The 19,927-nt window shown below is 36.8% G+C and overlaps 1 protein-coding gene across 1 annotated transcript; it reads right to left on the reverse strand.

Moving 5' to 3' along the window:
• Positions 1-18,506: 18,506 nt before the first annotated feature.
• Positions 18,507-19,167, reverse strand: LOC128265820 (transcription elongation factor S-II). The gene has a single exon (XM_053002032.1). It carries the CDS (start codon positions 19,078-19,080, stop codon positions 18,580-18,582), a length of 501 nt encoding a protein of 166 aa, XP_052857992.1. The 5' UTR covers positions 19,081-19,167; the 3' UTR covers positions 18,507-18,579.
• Between the last annotated feature and the right edge of the window lie 760 nt (positions 19,168-19,927).

Consider the following 19,927-nt stretch of genomic DNA (forward strand, 5'->3'; position numbering starts at 1 on the left):
CGAGTCGATTTTATGTTTCCTTTCGAATTTTTCACGCTGCATTTTCCGCTGCTGCTGCTGACCAGCGGGAAACTCAGGCAAGGGTTGTGAATGTCCGAGTTTTTCCCCTTCCCCTTCCCCATTCCATTTCCTTTTCCTCAAGACATTGGCCAATGGCACGCGCTTTTGGTCAGTTGGTCAGCGATTGTTTTCCACCCTTTGACAACGGTGTTGTGACAACGTAAAACGGACAATGGAAAATGGGAAATGGAAAATGGAAAATGGCCAGTGGAAATGCAATTTGAGCTCTAGACAATTGAGCACAAACCGCGATATGACAGGCCGCGAACGCCTCGAACTTGTTGAATGTTTATTTAAACAACTGAAGAGTTTAAAGGTGACACAATATTTTAGCTTTTTATTCCAATCAAATTGAATGCCAGTATATCATAATAGAAATTTATTTTTCTTACATATTTTGTAATAAGAATGCAAATTAAAACTGATCGATTTTATTTAGGTATTCCATTATTGGAGAATAATCTTAACTTTATACAGTTAGATTTATTTTAGTAGTCCATTACTGGAGAATAACCTTAACTTAATATAGTTTAAGACTCAGTGATGTTTAATGCATGTTACTTTTATTATAAAGCTTTTATTTTCCTACTTTTACTGAGATATTTTTGCAAATGGCGATTGAAAATTGGTAGTATTATATTACTGAATAATATTCTTAGCCCTGTAATTGAAAAAAAAATCTCCTAGTTATTTAGAGCATGTTCCTTTTATTTTTATATTTTTATATACCTAACTTATATCCTAAGACCCATACTTATAATTTAACTCTTTAAAATTAATGCACGCTATTTTAGTAGAAATTCGAAATTTACTACGGTTGTGATATTTATTTGCTCATATTTAAACTTGTATGAAGACCCTTAACCATATATTTATAAAGAAAAATCTGTAATATTTAATGTACGTTTTTCTCAGTAGAAACTAAGAAACTTACTATTTTACTACTATTGATGTGATATTAACGCAAATTAAGGTCAAATTGGGTATTATATTACAGAATAACATCCTTAGTTCTTTATTTCTAAAAAAAAATCTTTGAAATTGCTTAGATCACGCTGGAGTACCAAAATACTTAGAAGAAAAATGACTTTTAAGCAGCTGCTGAAGAAAGCGATCTTTTTAGGTTTCGGGGAGAAGTTCCCTTCGATTTCCGCTGCACGGGCAATTAGTTAATTAAGCGCAACTTCAAGTGTCCCACTTGGAAATATATCACACGAGAATCGCTCCTTGTTGACATTTTGCAGCATCATCCAGACAATTTGCATATTTAATTGAAGAATCCTCTGCGCCCAAAAAAAGAAAAGGGGAAAACAAATTTTTGATTTTTTTTTTTAATAAATCTTAGACATTTTTCGGTAGGCAAAGAAGAGGAAAAGGAGGCAAAAATCGAATTAAAAAGCGAAGAAGTTCGAGGCGATGGAGAGTCTCTGGCTGGTGACAAGCGAGTGGAAACCCCGCGGCGGCCATCAAGCGAAAGGGTTAAATGCAAATGAATGCAGTTCCTCAGAAAGGGCAGCAGAAACACAAAAAATACAAAAAAAAAAAAAAAAAAAACTGGCCGATCCGGGAACAGGACACAAGGATCTACGAACTCGGACTCGAACTCGATCCAACCCCCGAATCCCGAATTCCGAGTCCCAAATTCCGAGTCCCGATACCCGAATCCCGGGCAGTTGTCAACCGCGCTTGACAGATCTCCTGGCCCGAAACTGGATTTTTGGCATTGAGGTTCCTTGCCTTCTTTGCATGGCATACGTGTTCATGGGGCCTCCTCAACAAATTAATTTTCCTTCAACTTGATTCGGGACTACCCCTTCCCAGAGGAACACATATATATGTACTTAAGGTATCTGGGAATACGAGGCAGTTGCCTTGGCTGTCTTTCAGAAAATGTATACTCCACCGTCCGGGGAAGTTAAAATTCATAGGACGATGAATAAATATATTACAAAAATGTTTCATCATTAGCTTATGTCCGCTGCCCTTGGAATAAAATGGGTATGTTGTTTTTGAATCTAAAAGAAAATTAATAATAACTTTACCGTGTGTGTTCATATTTTGGGCATTGAAAATAATCTTTAACTTTCTCAACAAATAAATAAGCTAACTTAACAGAGAAATCTGCACTTGAACCTTTGCCAAAATTTAATTTTATAAACTATCCTTAAGCTAAATTATTTTGTATCTAAATTATTTGTTAGGGAATTGGGGAATATACTGTTTATATATGACTAAGCCATAAAAACGTTTTTTTTTAAATTTTTTTTTACACTTAAACCTCTACACATCAATACACATATTGTTAATATAATATATTTTTCTTTTTATTTATATTATTTGTTAGAATACTTTCTTTGTTTATATATTATATTTTTTTTATTTTTTGTAGATGACTTATGTATTTATTTTGTTTATATATATGTCTATATATAAATATATACATATATATTTTGTAATTATACTATTTTTATTAAAGCTGAAAGTCAAAACTTTATCTATGTAAGCTATTTTTAAAAAACTTACTTTTGTATATAAGAGAAACTTTTTTCCCAAACAATATTTTTTTTTAACAGCCGTCTAAGCAATAGCCCGCTGCAAACGTAATTTTTGTATATTCAAAAAGCGTTTCTTCCAGTGCCGTCCAAACAATGTTCTTTTTTTGAAATCAGCTTTCCTGATCCCGCGAAGCTCTGTAATTGTATTAATCAAAACAAAAACAGCAACACGCAAAGGGGGGCCGCCCAGCAGAAATTTTTAGACGATCCCTAACTTCGTAGTCCCAAATTCCGATCCCGATCCGGATCCGTTGTAACGCCCATCGCGGCGCCGTGTCGATAATTTAGAAATTAAATGTAGTTCGGCGAGCTGTGAACCGGGGAAAGGAATGAAAAGGAAAGAAATGCCGCAAACACACAAATCAAATCTAATCAAGCAAAGAAAGCGCACTTTCCCAAGGACGAAAGCGCAGGAAGGAGGCTCTGAAAGGCAAGGGGTAGCAGCCCAACCCCCACCACTCGGGAAAAAAAGGATCACCCCTCCGAAGGACGAGAGAAAAAAAAAACACCAAGGCGGCATTGGTCTAGTTTTTTTTTGTTCTTTCCTTGTCGCAACTGCAATTACATTTCATTTTTGGGATTTCAATTTCAATTTCGATTTCGTTTTTCGCTTTCGTTTGGACCAAGGACGAAGGACCAAGCACCAAGGACTAAGGACCCAGGACTCACGCCACATCCACATACGGGGTGTCCTTTTGCCATGGGTGTCAGGATCTGTCCGTCCTGCTATTATTGTTATTGTTGTTGGTCTTAGCGGGCCTTGTAATTATTTAGTTTAGGTTTTTTTCTTTCGTCCTGGCTCCTTGCAGCCTCCTTGTTTTTTTTTCCTTGATTGCATCGTCAAATCGAACCAGTGGCTCGGAAACTTTCAATTTCATGCTTAGTTTTTCTCTGGATTTAAAGAACAATACAAGAACAAGGATATACATTTAAAGAAATGGTGGGTTAGTAAGATCCTAGAGCAGTTACTTCAGTTCTTAAATTTAAATGGAATTTCTCCGACAAAACAAGAAAAATTAAAAAATAAATCAAATACTGTTTTTTTTGTTGTTTGATTTATAAATAGGTCTTTAGCAACATGGAACTACCTTTATTATTTTTTGACATATTTCCTTGCCATAAATAAAACCTCTAAAATATAGATTTTTAAATTCAATTGAAAATATGTATAAATATAATTAAGCCAAATAGTCTTTTAAAATTAGACATCTGCTATATTCAAATTTAAACTTAAATTATAAACAAATTGTTTCTTACAGAAAGTAAAAAGACAGAAATACGGAAACGAATTTAATTTAAATTTTGTTTTTCCGTTTTAACAAACTTTCGATTAGTATTGAATTTCAACAGCAAATGAGAAATCATGGTCGGTACTTGGTAACCACGTCAATCTCATTTTCCCTCCAGTACACTGCAGTGTAATGAGGCAATTTAAATGCTAATACTTTGCCCCACAAAATATCAAATTATAATCCTTCGACGCGCCGAAGGGTTGGGATTTACAATTATGGACTATGAATATGAATTGTGAATTAGTTGGAAAATGGCTTTCAGCTATCATTCTTATTCAAATCGCAGTCGCCTAATAAGATTGCAGACTAATGGGTGCATAGAAACAAAATTATGATCATCCTAAGCTTTACATAACAAAGGAGTATATTGAATATCGATGTAATATTTGTTAAATATACTTAAAATATATTCGGCAGACTAAACCTGTGCTTTCTTATTATATAAAACAAAAAAAATTGTTTTTAATTCCGTTAAAAACTGTTCTTTAGAATATTTTTGTAAGTCTCTGTTTTTTTGTCTTATAAAATCGTTACTGGATTAAATAAGTTGTTTAGTGAACAAATAGATATTACTTTTAGGCAGTTGGTTAAATGATCCAGCGAAGTCCGTTAAAGTCAGTTTTTAGTTTTTTCGAAAGTTTGTTTTGCTGTTGGTTGGCCGAAAATCGAGGGCGCACCTAAATAAACAAAAGCTGCAGCCACCACCGGAATATTGGATGGAGTTTAAACAATGGGATCGCTAAGCTACTGGACCTGCTGGCCGCAGGATGACCGCGCAGGATGAACGTGTGCCGGGGTCAAAGGACGCTCCGGATGCCCTCCGCATCCGCATCCGCATCCGCATTCGCAGCTGACTTTCCCGAATGCGAAACAATGAAAAACGACTGACCGTTCTTTGTTTTCCCATTTTTTAATAAATTAAACAAATAGTGGAAAATGCGTGCGCGCGCGCTTTTCATATTTTCTGTTTGCTTTTCGATAATTTCCAATGCGCACACGCTCCCCGAAAACTAAAAAAAATGACAAACGATGTCGCTAAGCCGCGACAATATGAGGCTATTAGGGTAATAATTTGTGGGATTAAAGGAAAAATTCAGCGGACCTGGAGTTGCGAGTCCACCATCCATCCACCCTCCAACCCAAAGGCATTGTAGAATTTCCAACTTCAGGTTTATGGCCTGTTTTGACTCGAAAAATGTGTTTTATTTCTGTGTAACATAAAAACAAACCACAAAAGTAGGCCAAATCATTGGTCATTCACTCCACTTTAGTGCACTAGTAAGAAGTACAAGTTAAATTTTTTTTTATAAATATATAAAAGTAATACATTGTATTACAAATATTCAAGTTTACCAGTTTGCTGATTTTTATTACCTTGTGGACAAGAGTAAAAATAGTGTTATATTATTCAAGGTTCTTGCTAGAAAGCCTTAACAATAAAATACCATTCATAAAATTTTCTGAATGTATACTTTTAATTTTCAAAATGAGAAAGCTGTTATTATGTGTTTAAAATTTTGACTTCAAAGTGAAGAATGATTTTTCGTAGAAAGTAAAATATCTCTAGATACTGTAAGTGAAATATTGAATATCTTTTTTTAGGCACGCAAGCATTGGGTTTTAAATTATTAATAAACTAGTGATTTGAGGGTCTTGGAGATTTAAATCTGAAATTTATAAAAGGCCATTGAAAGCTGCATTGACCAATTGTTGCTGTTTAGCTTTGCATTTCCGTTGGCCCAGCGGGTCCTGGTGCTGTGTCCTTTTCGTCCTTCGGCCCCTTGGTGCGAACTACTTGCCTTTGCGGTTTCGGGAAATTATTTCGAATTATGACATATTAAGATTTATGTTCCGGGGAGAGAGTAAATCGCCGAGGTGAGGGGATAAAGTAATGCGTTTGCCAAAATGTGCGAGCACAGGAGGCGACCGCAGGATGCTGCTCCTTGGTTCTTGGTCCTTCTTGTATTGCCGGATTGCCCGAGAGCCTGATCGGGTTTCAAGCGATCGCACAATGGGCGCTCCGTGACTTACAGCTGTTCTCAAAGGAGGGAATCCTCGTCCTCATCCTCATCCGTGTACTTGGCCTCGTCGTCGTCCTCGTCCTCGTCCTCGTCCTTAAACTCGACTCGTGTATCATCCTGGGCCGCGGGCAACGCGACGAACAAGGTATTATTATTTCATATTTTGATTTATTGTTTTGCTTATTGTTTTGCCACACATTGAGCGCGATGGCGCCGTAATTTTTGGCAAATGCCTTTACCTTCACCACCGCCTTATCCCTTTGTTTATTTTTCCTGCGGTCTTCGGTTTTTCGCAGTCGATTTATGTTAATTTTTGCCCAACTGAAATTTCCTGTCGTGTTTCGTACGTTTGGCTTTCTTGCAGACAAAAGATGGCAATAATTCATAGCTCTGGCAGCCTGATAAAAATTTATAGACTCTAGAAACCTAGACAAAAATGTTTAAAATAAATAAGTTGGTTAGAGAATATATAGCTTAAATAAATATAAGCAAAGAAGTGTGGTCAATTTAAAGGTATCTTAGATATACAACTATAAAATACAAACTGTGCACTTAATTGGACAATACGTTCTATTTTTGTTTACAAAAAAAAAATTGTTTACTACTTTATTTTAACTACCGTTAGAAAAGCAAGAGCATTAACAAAGTTAAATAAACGATCATCATTTATTTTACGAATAAAATCTCAATACCCCAAAGAATGTAAAATATAATATATATTATATTTTATATATTTTATAACATTGTGTGAACTAGTGCTATAGAATTGCATACTGTTGGGCAGCTAAATTTTATATTTTATGAGCCAAAAATTCATTGCATGCAATTGGGCGCTATTGAGTAACCGCCCTCTAGCGGTTGGCAGCAGATATTTGTTAATACACTGTTATCGGTAACATATGTATATTGTCCTTTCATGCTATCGAAAAATCTGCTTTTATAAGTTCGGATTTGAACGCGACCCCATTCTAAATTTCAGAAATATGGCTTTGCAGAAAACTACCAAAAACCTGAGTCCATAACTTTTTTTACAGAAATCCAATTTCTAAGTTGTAAAATCTGAAAATCTGATTGGGATGTACTTGCCGTACTGGATACTGTTAGGCAATTACATTTTTTTCATTAACATTGGCATTGCGTGCGATTGGGCGTTACTCAACCGCCATCTAGCCGGCTGACAGTTGATTTCTGTAGGTGCACTGTTATCTCTCAACTTATGTTGTCCTTCTATGCTACAGAGTCTTAACATAAGTACATTAGCTAATAGAAATAACATTTTTAAATATAAATAATTGATAATTTAATGTTATTATTATATTTATTTATAAAATATTTATATAAAAATTTTAATGGTCGATGAATTTGTTCTTTTTGGTGAAATAAACCAGATTGGGAATTTTGCGGCTGAAAACAAACTTTTTAATCGTTTTTTTTGTTGTTAGTTTCACAAAAAATGCCGGTCAGCGAAAAAACGAACTGTTTTGTGTAGCTAATGACCTAATCTAAAAATTCCAATCTCTTTTCGACAAACATTTTTCTTAAATTTATTTCTTGCACTTTCATTAGGTAACATCATATTAAAAGTTTAAGGTTTGAATACCAATTGAAAAGGAATTTTATTACTAATTCTAGGTTATAAAACCCAGCTGATATGCTACTTAACAATTTACCTTGAACTCGAATTTTTGATTCATTTCCCTCAAAATTAGTCCGAAAATCATAAGACTGCGTGCGTGCTAGCAACAGTCACAGATTTATAATTGAAATTATCCGGAATAAACGAAAGCAATAGAAAATTGAAGAAGCGATAATTGAAGAGCATTAATTTTATTTGGACTTCTCATTTGGCGAGTGTTTCAATATTGATTGATTTTATGAGCCCCCAAATGAGGTCTAAATGCCGAGTGGGATGTTCATCGATGTTGGCTAAAAATATAGCCATCACTGCGAGAAAAGTATGTCTAAAGTCACGATTTTTCTGTACATAAAATATGAATTAACTTTACAAGCCATTAATTTTGACGTGGTTTTAGTTTAATTCTTAACCAATAAATTAGTTAGCATTTTCAGAACATATGCTGAAATGATAATGAGTAATTGTAGTTCATAAGATCTAATTGGTTTTTTCCCCTGTATGGCATTTTCTAGATCGATCCGATTGTTTAGAAAATTCGCAGCCAATATTGCTCACCCGCGGGGATCTCATCCAGATATCGCCACCAGCTGCATGACATCATTTTCAGCCTGCTTTTCGTCGGCATTGTGAATGAAATCCATCGCATGAATGACCTAATAAAAACAACAATGAGCGCCATGAATCAACGGCAGTGAATTTTCCACAATTGGGAAACGGCAGTCCGATCAAATGCCACCCCCGAATGCGAATGCAATTGCGTTTGCGAATGCCATTCAGAGCATCCAGTTGCATTTCACCAGAAACAGACGCGGTGTCGCCAGCAAGCACCACCCACTGGCACCCGGCACCACCCTCAGCCACCCTGCACCACCCTAAGCCCCACTCTCAATTAGCCGCTCGGCATCGAGTGACGTTGAGGAGCCTATGTTAATTAATCAATGGAAAATGCCGTTTCACTCTTAATCACTCTTAAATGATCGCACATAAGGCACCCACTTGTAGTAGCTACACCCGCCCAACCACCGCTACTCACCCACTCACCCACTCACCCACACACCCACTACCCACATTTTTCCATGCAATTTCCATTTCAATCGCATTGAAAAGAAGTGGGCAGGACTTTAAAAAATGTTTCCTTTCCCAAAGGAAAAATGTTTAATTATTAAAATCAAATAAAAAATAATTGAACAATGGCAATTTGCAATTAATGAATTTATAGAAATAAAAATTTATAGGAATAAAAATATAAAAATATATAAATATTAATAAATGACGCAGGTCTGCAAAACTATCATTTGTATGTAATGTTAAACATTTTAAGCATGCCTATAAACTACATGCTTAAATATTAACCCTTTTTTAATGAACAGCAAGATTTAACAACGTTTATCAAAAATTTAGATAAGATGTTGTTCTGCTTTGTAATGAAAATCCCAATTTAAAAGAATTACTATCGATAAATATTGATTATTATATTAATTATTATAGAAATTAGATGAAATTAGCATCTCGGATACCAAGAAATTGTATCGATTTATAGTCAAAGCATATATCCTAATTTAAATTTAAGTTTTAAGTAAAATATATATGCCCTAAACTTATTTTTTACCCAAAACCAAGGCACATGCATTAGTAAAATAAAATCTTTCCATTAAGTGCTGTTTGGATATATGTACATATGTTTGATTTAATTGTTCCAAATAAATGTTCACTTTCGCCATTTTGCCCGTTTCACTTACATCACCTTGGGCACAGAGCCATTAATTGGCGATTTCTATTTCCAACGCCTAATTACAAACTCACTCTTATTGCCGCTTTTTTTTTTTGGTTAATTAGCCAATGTTTATTTGTTAATTGGCTCGCGGCGGCGGCGGCGGCCTACACGGCGATCGCTGTTGATAATTTCGGGGGATATAACAATTTCAGGCAGATTACTCATACGCCGCGTCGTCCACTTGCTGTTACAAACGTGTAAAAGCGCCGGCGGCGAAACGAGTTTCCCCCCGCAGATCCCCAATCCCCCCATTCCCCAGCTCTTTTTATGCTTTTTTGATGATGTGTGATATATGGACACGCAATGAAATGGCAACAATTATTATGCAAATGCGACGTTTTGTTTTATGAGCCATAAAAAAAAGAGGCAAGGCAGCAAACATTGTGTGGTGTGTGTGTGTGTGTGTGTGCGTTTTGCAAATAGAAATGGCAGGCAAATTAATTGAAGCTAATTACGACGAGGAGGGGGAGCACAAGGGGGAGTGGGAGGAGGAGGGGGGCAGCTTGAGGATCGGGATTGGGAGGCCAAGATTACGATTACGCCAGCATGGAATGGACCACACGTGCTGGCGTGCTGTTGGCGATGCACCCGGAAGATGATGCCGCAGATTTGTCGGCCCTCGCCAGCAGTTCAGCATTTCAGCATTTTAGCATTTAAGCATTTTAGCATTTCAGCATTGATGAAAGCAAGTTGCAACAATAAATGCAGTTTCATTGAAGTTAATCAGCCAAGGCAGTCGCTGAACTCGCCTCCAGTCAAATGTAGTACAGGCGAACTTCCGTGCGCAGTGTTTTAAGTGTACAAATTAATAAATATATTGGAGACTATATTTCTTAAACACGAATTTTCAGGAAATATTAAAGTTAATGTTAAGGTTAATAACAAATAAAGAGCTTTTCAAGGACTATCAGTTGATTTAGTTAGGCTTATACCTATTTTTTAAAAATTTTAATTTAGTGTTCAAATTTTATTTTTAAATGTTAGATATTGGAGTTTTTTGGGAAGATATTTTTAATGCCTTGCGTTCTCAAAGGTTCCCAATAAATAGTTTGTGCAAATAAAACTCGATTAAATATTTATTAAATTCATTTGGAGAATTTATTAAGATTTTAGATTGTATCCAAGTAAATTCTATATAATGTTCGAGTTATAAGTCTCAGAATTATAACAATTTTATATAAGGAAACTTAAAAACAAAGAAGTTTAGGTTATGCAAGTTCGAAATACAATAGCTATGTTTTCTTTTAGTAAGGATAGAAGTTTAGTTTTTGAATATTATTGCCAAGAAATATATATTTGAAAGATTTCGAGTTATGGGAGTTCGACTGTAGAAAATAAATTAGCAAATGAAGTGAGGCGTGAGCAAGGGAGATGGCGCAAGGGAGGAAGCGAGAGGGAGCGACTTGTGGCAGGGTCAACTTGTGGCATGTGTCTTCTGGTTTGGTTGCCGACCATTTGATTGGAATTTATAGCCAGCCGCTTGCATATTTATGCTCTTGTCAAAGCGGGCCAATCTGCAGCACATCACCACCCCCACAGCACCACCCTGGTCCACCCTGCACCACCCTAGGGAACTGCATCCAGATGAGTCGGACCGATAATGACATTTGTGCCGCATCTTCGCCAGCCACTTGAGCTGAATTGTCTTCCTTTGCCTCTGCCTCTGTTGCTGCCTCTGGCATTTGAATCGCAATTGGAATTGAAATGACTTTGTTGCAATGTCGTTTTCGAGCGGTGCCAATAAATAAAGTCACATTTCCCGCTGAACAACAATAGAGGAGGAGCACAAGAGATATATGTACACAGATCCAACCAGACAGCCGATAAATAGGCGAATCAGGTCGATTGATCTTCCCGATCGAAGACACTTGGAAGTCACCAAATAAACAAGATACTTACTGAGCAGTTTTATTAGCTTTAAAGTCATTTTTGTTACCCATTAAAATGGCACTTAAAGGGTTAAAGTTACTAATCAGATCCAACAACCTACCTATATGTAAACAAACGGTGTAACACATATATAGTAGCTTAAACATTTTGAACGAATGTGCCGATTTAGTAAAAAACCCTAATGTTTCAAAAATATAATATATAGTTTACAAATCGATATGTTATATTTGGTGTTATATCTTTTTACCCTTCTTCGCAATAAATATATAGTTTTCATAAATTCATAAATAAAACAGGGCATAGCTTATTTCGTTATTTTCCCTCCTTGATTTATATTTAACAAACTGACACCATAATATAAGCTCAAAGCGTGTTATTTTTTGACTCTACTGATAAAATACCTTAACTTATACTTATGTAATATCACACAAAATTCAGGGTATGAATAAGTTCGTTATTTTCCCTCCTAATTTGATTACTCAATGATTTGGGTAGCGATTTGAACTGGTTTGGTTGGTCGATCGCCTCAATGAAAATTCCATAGTGCGCAACCCGAAAAAGTTTTATTGGCCCCAGAGTGCCAATAATAAATTCTATAAATATGCAAATATGCAGTGGGCCAAACGATGCCAATGGCCTTAAGTGGTTCGCCACCCACAACCCATCGCAATTCTTTCCGCTTTTCCACTTTTCCACTTTTTCCAGTGGCTCCTCGACTTTTCGACTATTTGGACCGCTGATTGGCAGCGTACGTGCGCTTTTCCCATTGTGGCAATTAAAAAAAAAAAAAATTTGCAAGACAACAAATAGAAAAATAACTGACGGCAGCTGCAACATTTGGCCAAGTGCCGATTGGCAATAATTTATGCACCGCTGCAAATATGCGCGCCCGGCGACGATCAATCCAATCCCATACCATTCAATACCATTCAATACCATCCAATCCGAGGTTCCATCATCGAAACCCTGCCAAACTATCGATCACCGCGTGGCCGGCCAACCCGAAGAAATGTCAAATAAATAACGCGAACAGGCCATAAAAATGGATGACACAGGAGCCAAATCGAGCGGAGGTGCAAATGTGGCCACTTTAATGAAAACAATAAATCTTCATCACTTCCAAGTGAATCGAAACGAATCGAATCGAATCGAATCGAAATGCAAAGCAATCGAATGAAAATGCCAGTGCAAAGTCCAGGGGCGTGATCGTAAATAGAGAGGGTTTTTCTATTACAAGATTCATATGAGTATAAGCCATAATTAATAGCCCCTAACTATTCTTAACAATCTTAAAAAATCTCCAAATATTATTATTATAATGGCATAAACTCCTGGAAATTGTTTAAAATCGTTTGTATGCAAAATATGCAAAATTTATGAAATCTTATATTGTCCGATGTCATTTAATTTTATTTCCCTCTTCAGAGCTAAGATACATGTCATAAATAATAATTATATATGTACTTGAAACTTCGCAAAAATGGAACAAATATTTTTTTTTATCAGGCACATGAAGAAATGCGAAAATGAAACCCCTTTTAAATGGGCAACTAAGCACCTGATCGCGTTGGTAATTTATTGAGATAGAAATGCACTTGTAAATTTACACAAACCGAAGCTCGTCAATTTATGGAGCTCTCGCCACCCGCTGTTTCCTGTCCCGCCGCCCGGGGCAAAATAAAACAAAATACAAAAATTGAAACGGAAGCGCAAATTTTGATTAATTGAAATGAAAATACAAAGCAACAAATGTGTGTGGGGGAAAACAAAAGGCGGAAGACGGCTGACGGCAGACGGCTGAGAGGGGCAGTGGCACTCGCGTAATTGGTCAAGGGTGGGTGTGTCCATGTCCACCACCAATCCACCTATCCACCGATCTAGCGATCCATCTCTGTGGCTATCCATCGATCCACCATTGGCGTCATCGCCACTGACGCATACAAAAAAATGTGAAATTGGAAAGAGGAGGCAGTTGATGGCTCTTCTGTTCGATTTTCTAGTTGTCAGCCAACGATTATGCAATTTATTTTCATAAGTGCGGCAAGCACATAGCCATTCCGCCACCCACCACCCACGGCCACAGCCACCCACCCAAGGTCGCCGCTGAATGCAAATTTATCGATACCCATTCGAACATTAATCGCCCCGATCGTTTGTCAATCAAGGAAAATGACGAAGATCCCGCATTTTCCCCATACCCCGATTCCCCAGTTCCCCGATTGAGTGAGTTATGCCCAGATCGTTCCCGATGTTTCTCGATGAGATCACTGCCTGAAAGACTTCCGGCAAGGTGGATAGATGGCAAATGGCTAATGCTCCTCTGTTATTTATTGGTTTCCGACTTGACCTTAGCTCTTTTCATCGTTTATTTAAAGTAATCGGTTGTCTTTACTTGTGATTCCTTAAATTAACAGGCTGAAATTGCATCAGTCGCTCCTTTTAATTGATTACTCTTAATAAATATTTTTTAGGTAGCCAAAACATTTACAGAAAATACGATCTTCATTTTTTCTAAGGAAAATTTGGTTTTGGATCACTAACAAACAATATAACCATTGAATAATAGTTGTGAGTAGATATAAAATTATATTCAGAACAATAAATTCCAAGCTCACTTAAAAAAAAATACATGTTGTTTATAAAAACTTAAATATATAAGAAATAAAATTTAAACCTTATGAATAACAATTTGAATCAATATTTTTTACGTTCTACATTTTTTTTTAAGAACAAAATTGTGCTTGGATCATTAAAAAACAATATAAGAATAAAATAATAGTAGTGAGTGGAACAAAACAATCAATTCCAAACTAACATTAAAAAAAGACAACATTTTGTTCAAACTTATAAGCCTTAAGAATAACAAATTGTTATGAAATGAATTTGTAGATTCAAAAAATACATTTAATCGTGACTTAATGGAAATAAAAATGTGTGATTAAATTAAAACCTTAATATGATTAATGAAAAAAAAGTGGTTTGTATTTATTTAAAGTATGCTTTAATATTTGTAATTTTGGTGAACCAAATCTGAAGATTGGTTCTAATCTAATCTATATTATAGAGGCCGATGCTCGATAATCAATGGAGGAGCGATCAATTTGCACAGGTCAACATTGTAGTCCACATTCCAGAGACCTCAGAGTTATGCGAACTATTCCCGTGAATGCGTGATCTGTGGGCCTGAGTGGAGGGGCGGGGGCATCGGGATCCCGGGGCGTGGTCACACGTGATTTACATGTTTTAGCCAGCTAATTTGTTGATACAAATGCGGGTGTGGCCTGTTCTCGGTTCGGAGTACCCAGTACCCAGTACCCAGCACGCGCCCACAAATCAATGGCTGGAGATCGAAATGGATATGGAAATGGATACCGATGGAGGGAGGGTAGAGGGGGGTGAGGGGTCTTGGACCGAGATCGGAGGCAATGGCGACAATTGGCATTCACCGTAGCAATTAATCATCATCACCGTCCGATTGACAATCGAGCCACAAATAAATCAAAATCAAAACTATAAAAAACGATTGCAGCGTCGGCAAGCAACTGCACTTAAACAAATTGAAGCATATTCTTATGTTTTTGTTATGCTTATAAGGCTTCAAATTTCAGCAATGATGAACGATTTTACTGCTTTAATTGGTTTACAAAATGTCCACTTTAAAAATAAAATGGCATCACAAGCTGATCAAATTATCACAAGTTTATTTTTCCCTTCTTTAATATTATATACCATTTGCATTTATTCGAACTATTTAAACCTTAAGTCAAAATAGGGTTAAAAGCGTATTTTTATAAACGTTTCACCAATGAAACTATTGTATAAATTTGTATTACTCTGAAAGTGCAATTGAATTCCTATAGAAATTTCCATTGGATTAATTCTTTGATTTGATTATTTCTTTAAATGTAAAAGAAAATTAAATCAATTTAAAGACTATATTTTGTATAATTTAATTTAATTATATTTATTTGTTTTGTTTTTTTTTGTTTTTACTTTTCTAATGAACTAATTAATAAGTTGAAATGGATAGTAAGCTACCAAATTAACTTATTTTAAGTCTAATTAATACCGATCCGACATGTTAAAGTTCACTTTTGTTTATTTATTTATTTGCTGTTTTTCTTGGTATTGGCAGAGTGTAATTCCCAATCATCGGCACAATTCATCAAGTATGCAAGCTCACGCGGGCGAATCAATCAATGGCGATCAATGGCGAGGCTGTTTGACTCAGAGGTTGAGAGGTTGAGAGGTCGGCATGGTGATTCCGATTCTCCGGTTCTGCGATTCTCCGATTCTGCCAATCTGCAGTTCCCGAGAAGGTGCTGTCGCTGTCGTAATCCTGGTGCGAAGTGCAAGGGGCAAGTGCCACCAGATGACGCACGATGTGGCCGGAAAAACCCGGCCGCAGTTTCCAAAAATCGCAAAACCCAAAACCGAAACGTAAGCATTGTTTTGGACGAGGGACGAGGGAACGTGGACCCATGATGATCTAGAATCGAAGGGAGCATTCTCACGCATCCGTGGCCATATGGGTTTGGGCGATCGGAAATTCCCAGGGCAAATGGCAGGTAGTCCTTTCTGGAGGATCGGGATCGGGATCGGTATCGGGATTGGGATTGGGATTGGGATCGAACTGCCAGGTTGCAACGCCCGCCAAGAAGCCAATTTAAATAAGCAGCATAAACAAAAGCGACACCGTTTTATGATCCCTTTCTGGTCCTTGCACAAGGTATAGCCGTGTAGGTACAGGCATATGCATACCATAGATAGTGAGATATGGCAGCAATGATGCGCCAACCGCACAGGTTCGTCCTGTTGGCTGCACTTTTCCTGGCTTTTCCCACGCACCCGCGACCTTATGTGCGCCCCTTTTATGAGGCTGCATCTGTTTTCGCACCTCGGTGGGTATGTGATGTATATGGTGGGAATTTCCATCCGGTCATCCTACCTGTTGCAACCTCTGAACCCCCGAATTCGGCATCCGCGGATCAGGCGGCGATTCTCGACCCGAAACTGGCTGGCCGCAATAAAAGTATAATAATCAATGATGGCATGTCGCGGAATGATTTACTTTACGATCGCATGACACCCCCGATTGACTTTGATTTGCCTTTTTTAATCCCAAATTTCAGAAAAACGCTGTCTACTAAGATTTAACCAATGTTAGATGAGACCTAAACAAGTATTTTATACGTTTATTTTGAAGAATAACTAGCCTAAAAAATAATTATTGGTATTTTTATGATACTGTAATATTGTTAATACATTTTTTGGATACTGTAATATTGCCAATAAATTAAACATTAAAATTAAATTAAGTCTTCAACAATGTAGTGCTTAGTCTCTTAAAATATTTTATATTTGAACTGAAATGCTTACAAATTTGGCCCAATATGCTCATTTTGCAATTGACCCCTATTAAAATAAGCTACATATATTTTTAAAACATAATGTATTCAAAAAAATATATATTTACATATTCCCAAAACAAAATTTCTTCCAATTGACTTAATCCCTGGCAGACTAAATTAGTTATTATGATCAGCAGTTGTATGTTCTTTGACTGATCCCCAAGATCATCGATTCGATGTCGAGCAAAACGTATTTAATAGACCACTTGCATCTCTTTCAACTGATCTGGTTTTTCGGCCATCGCGTTTTATGATCTATACCAAGTCCATGTCCATTTCAATTTCAATTTTCATGTCCATGTCGATGTCGATGGCAGTCATCCATTTGTGTTGGCTTGCTAATGCCTTAAAGCCAAAATCCATTTCGTCGTTTGGCCATATAATCCAACAGTATACATCGAATATGGCACTTGAAAGCACCGCACGTCTGCATGCCAATCTGAAGGCCCCCTAGAGCACCCCCCTTCGCATTTTCCATTTTCCATTTTCCACCACCTTTGTGGGCGCACTTGTCGCTGGCGCCGGCGCCTTCAGGGTCGTCAATTTTGAGCGACATTTCGAACACTAAAACACAAAATCCAAAAACGACAGACAGACAAAAAACCCAAAATAACAAAAAACAAAAAAATAATTAAAATAAATAAAATGCGAAAAAAGCACTGAAACCGAAACAACAAATAAGCGATTTTGTTTGGGAAAAATTGATCGGCGCCAGACGGGCATTAAAAAAAAAAAGAAACCAAAAGGAAGGAAGCCTGGGAAAGGCGCATTTCCACTTTGTTTATTTGGGCTCTGAGCTCTTTTTAATGTTTTTTCGGCCAAATGGCCAATTAATGCGATTTACTTGATCCGCTTTTGCATTCTGCGTTGCGTTTACGACGGCGGATATTAATTAATTTGGCTATCTCTGGTTAGCCCACCTAAACACAATCGGCATTCGGCGTCGTCATCCCAATGCCATTTTCATTCCGAATCCCCAACTCAATTACCAATCCCATCCAATCCGAGTCAATGCCATTAATGTGGTCATAAACCAAATGTTTTAACGTCTATAATTTGTCTGCACTGTGGAACGACCCACGCTCTATATATCCCATTTCCATTCCCATTCCCATTCCGAATCCCATCAGAATCTCACCCACTCCGAGATCATCCTACCGCATGATTCATTAAAGTCTAAAGAGCTAACTAATAGTCGAAAATTTCATTAAATTTTCGCTTCTCGTTTTTTATACAAGCACATATTTATGAATGTTTATAAAACAGAAATTTCTTTCTTCTCAGCATTAACTGCTTTCCAAGGCGAACAAAGAAGAAATTCTTGGTAGACAGGTGGTCGAACCGGTGATACCCCCTAAAACCTAATAATAAATAAGTTTAAATGCGGATCTTTAAACTGTTACCAACTATTTTCTTCTTTTGTGTGTTATTATTGATTGCAAATAGTATTTGGAAGTTATTAGAAGATCAAAGACTTGTACAATGGTGAAAAAAAGTTGTAAATCCAAATGTTTTGTACAGAATATAAATATTATTCGCTTTGAATTTATTTATTTATTTTTCTATTCCATTTTTTTAACAGTTTATGTTCTAATATAACTTACAGCTTCATGTGCTAGTTTTTATTTAATTTTATATCAAAAACATACCACTCTTCATGAGATAAAATACAGTTATCATTTATAAATAATATAAGGAAGGAATCATTAGATCTAATTTAATTTAAGCATTAACGTTCAGTTTTTTTAAAACTTAAATGGAGATCTTTTGTTTCCAGTTTCGATAAGTTTGTAAAGGTTTTCATCTCTTCCCTTTGTACTAGCAAATTAGTTAATTAAATAGAGTATTTGAAATCAAACAGTTTTCGGCTTTTTGACAACTATAGCTGTCAATTTTTATTGATTTCGCTTTATACGAGTTATACGAAATCCTATGGCATCCTATGTCTTCCATCGATTGCCGCACTCCTCGCACATGACGAAGGTCATTATGGGCTCGTCGCCATCCTGGGTGTGCAGCTGGACGCAGTTGCGCTTCTTACAGCGCGAACACTTGAAGAGGTCCGTCTTGGTGCCCTGGGCCATCTCGGCCTTCTGGGCCTTGTGGATGGAGTCCTGGACGAACTGCTGGCGCATCTGCTTCAGCTCGTCGCTGGCCATCTCTTCGGGCGTCATCTTGGCCAGCTGCTTGGGGGAGATGATGCCGCGCAGGAACTTGTCGCGCAGCCCGGGATTCTTGGGGTCCCTTAGGTTGGAGAGTCGCGAGCGGATGCGGTTCTTGTACTTCACCTCCAAGTCATACAGCTCGTCGTAGATGGCCTGCTCGAGCTGGAAGGCCAGGTTCTTAATATGGCCGCTTCCTTCGGCCAAGTCGTCCAAATCGTCCATCTGCAGAGCGGATTCCAGCATCTTGCGACACTTAACGCGCACCGAATATTCCATAGCTGTCGGGAAAAGGGGACTGCTTTTTTACGGATTTAAATTGTCAGACTTCCTGAATTTGTGAAAACTACGGGAATGAATTATCGATTGATATGTCAATCCCTAATGATTTTCAAAACTCACGGCTAAGAATGTTTTTTAAAAGTTCATTTAGGGATATGTCAAATAAATCGTTTGTAAAGTCTGGCTTAAAACATTAATTAGCTATTAGGAAATATAATACAAAAATATAAGTTTGAGTATTTAAGTTTGTTAGCTTTGTTTTGTTAAGTTGTTGGTTTAACATAAAAATATATAAATATTAAATCATTTAGTTATGCTCTCAAAAAACTAAAAAGTTATATTACGAAGCTCTTAATAATGGTACGATTTTAAATTGCGGCATGTAATCTTGAATGGAGTGAGAATACTGTGAGACTTACTATATACTTACAAAAGTAAACCACATGTTTAATTTATAATTCTGTACATTAATGTCCTATCTATTATTAATTTATGAGGGTGATTTACAAAATTTAGGTTAATGGAATCAAATCAATGGCAAACCCCTTGAGAGACGGCAGTTCCATGACACCCATGGTGTGCCCTAATGGATAATGGGTGCAAAAAAATGGGCACTGAAAGGAAATCCAAACTCAAATTGAAATTAAATGAATTTTCCCATATAGTCTACATGTTTGTGTTTGTCGTTCCGCTTTCTTTGTGGGCTGATGCCTTTTGATTTCGCTAATCGTCTACAACAACCAACGCGGGATGATCTAATTATTGACGCACGAATCCCACAGAAACAGCAAAAATAAATAAAAAAAAAAAAAAACGAAAATAAAAATACAAAAATTGAAAACTG

The sequence above is a fragment of the Drosophila gunungcola genome, unplaced genomic scaffold, assembly GCF_025200985.1.
Source record: "Drosophila gunungcola strain Sukarami unplaced genomic scaffold, Dgunungcola_SK_2 000162F, whole genome shotgun sequence".
NCBI classification, from domain to species: domain Eukaryota; kingdom Metazoa; phylum Arthropoda; class Insecta; order Diptera; family Drosophilidae; genus Drosophila; species Drosophila gunungcola.

What these genes read in the sequence shown, in the direction of transcription:
- LOC128265820 (XM_053002032.1), bottom strand. Translation starts at nt 19,080, where the DNA reads ATGGAATATTCGGTGCGCGTTAAGTGTCGCAAGATGCTGGAATCCGCT.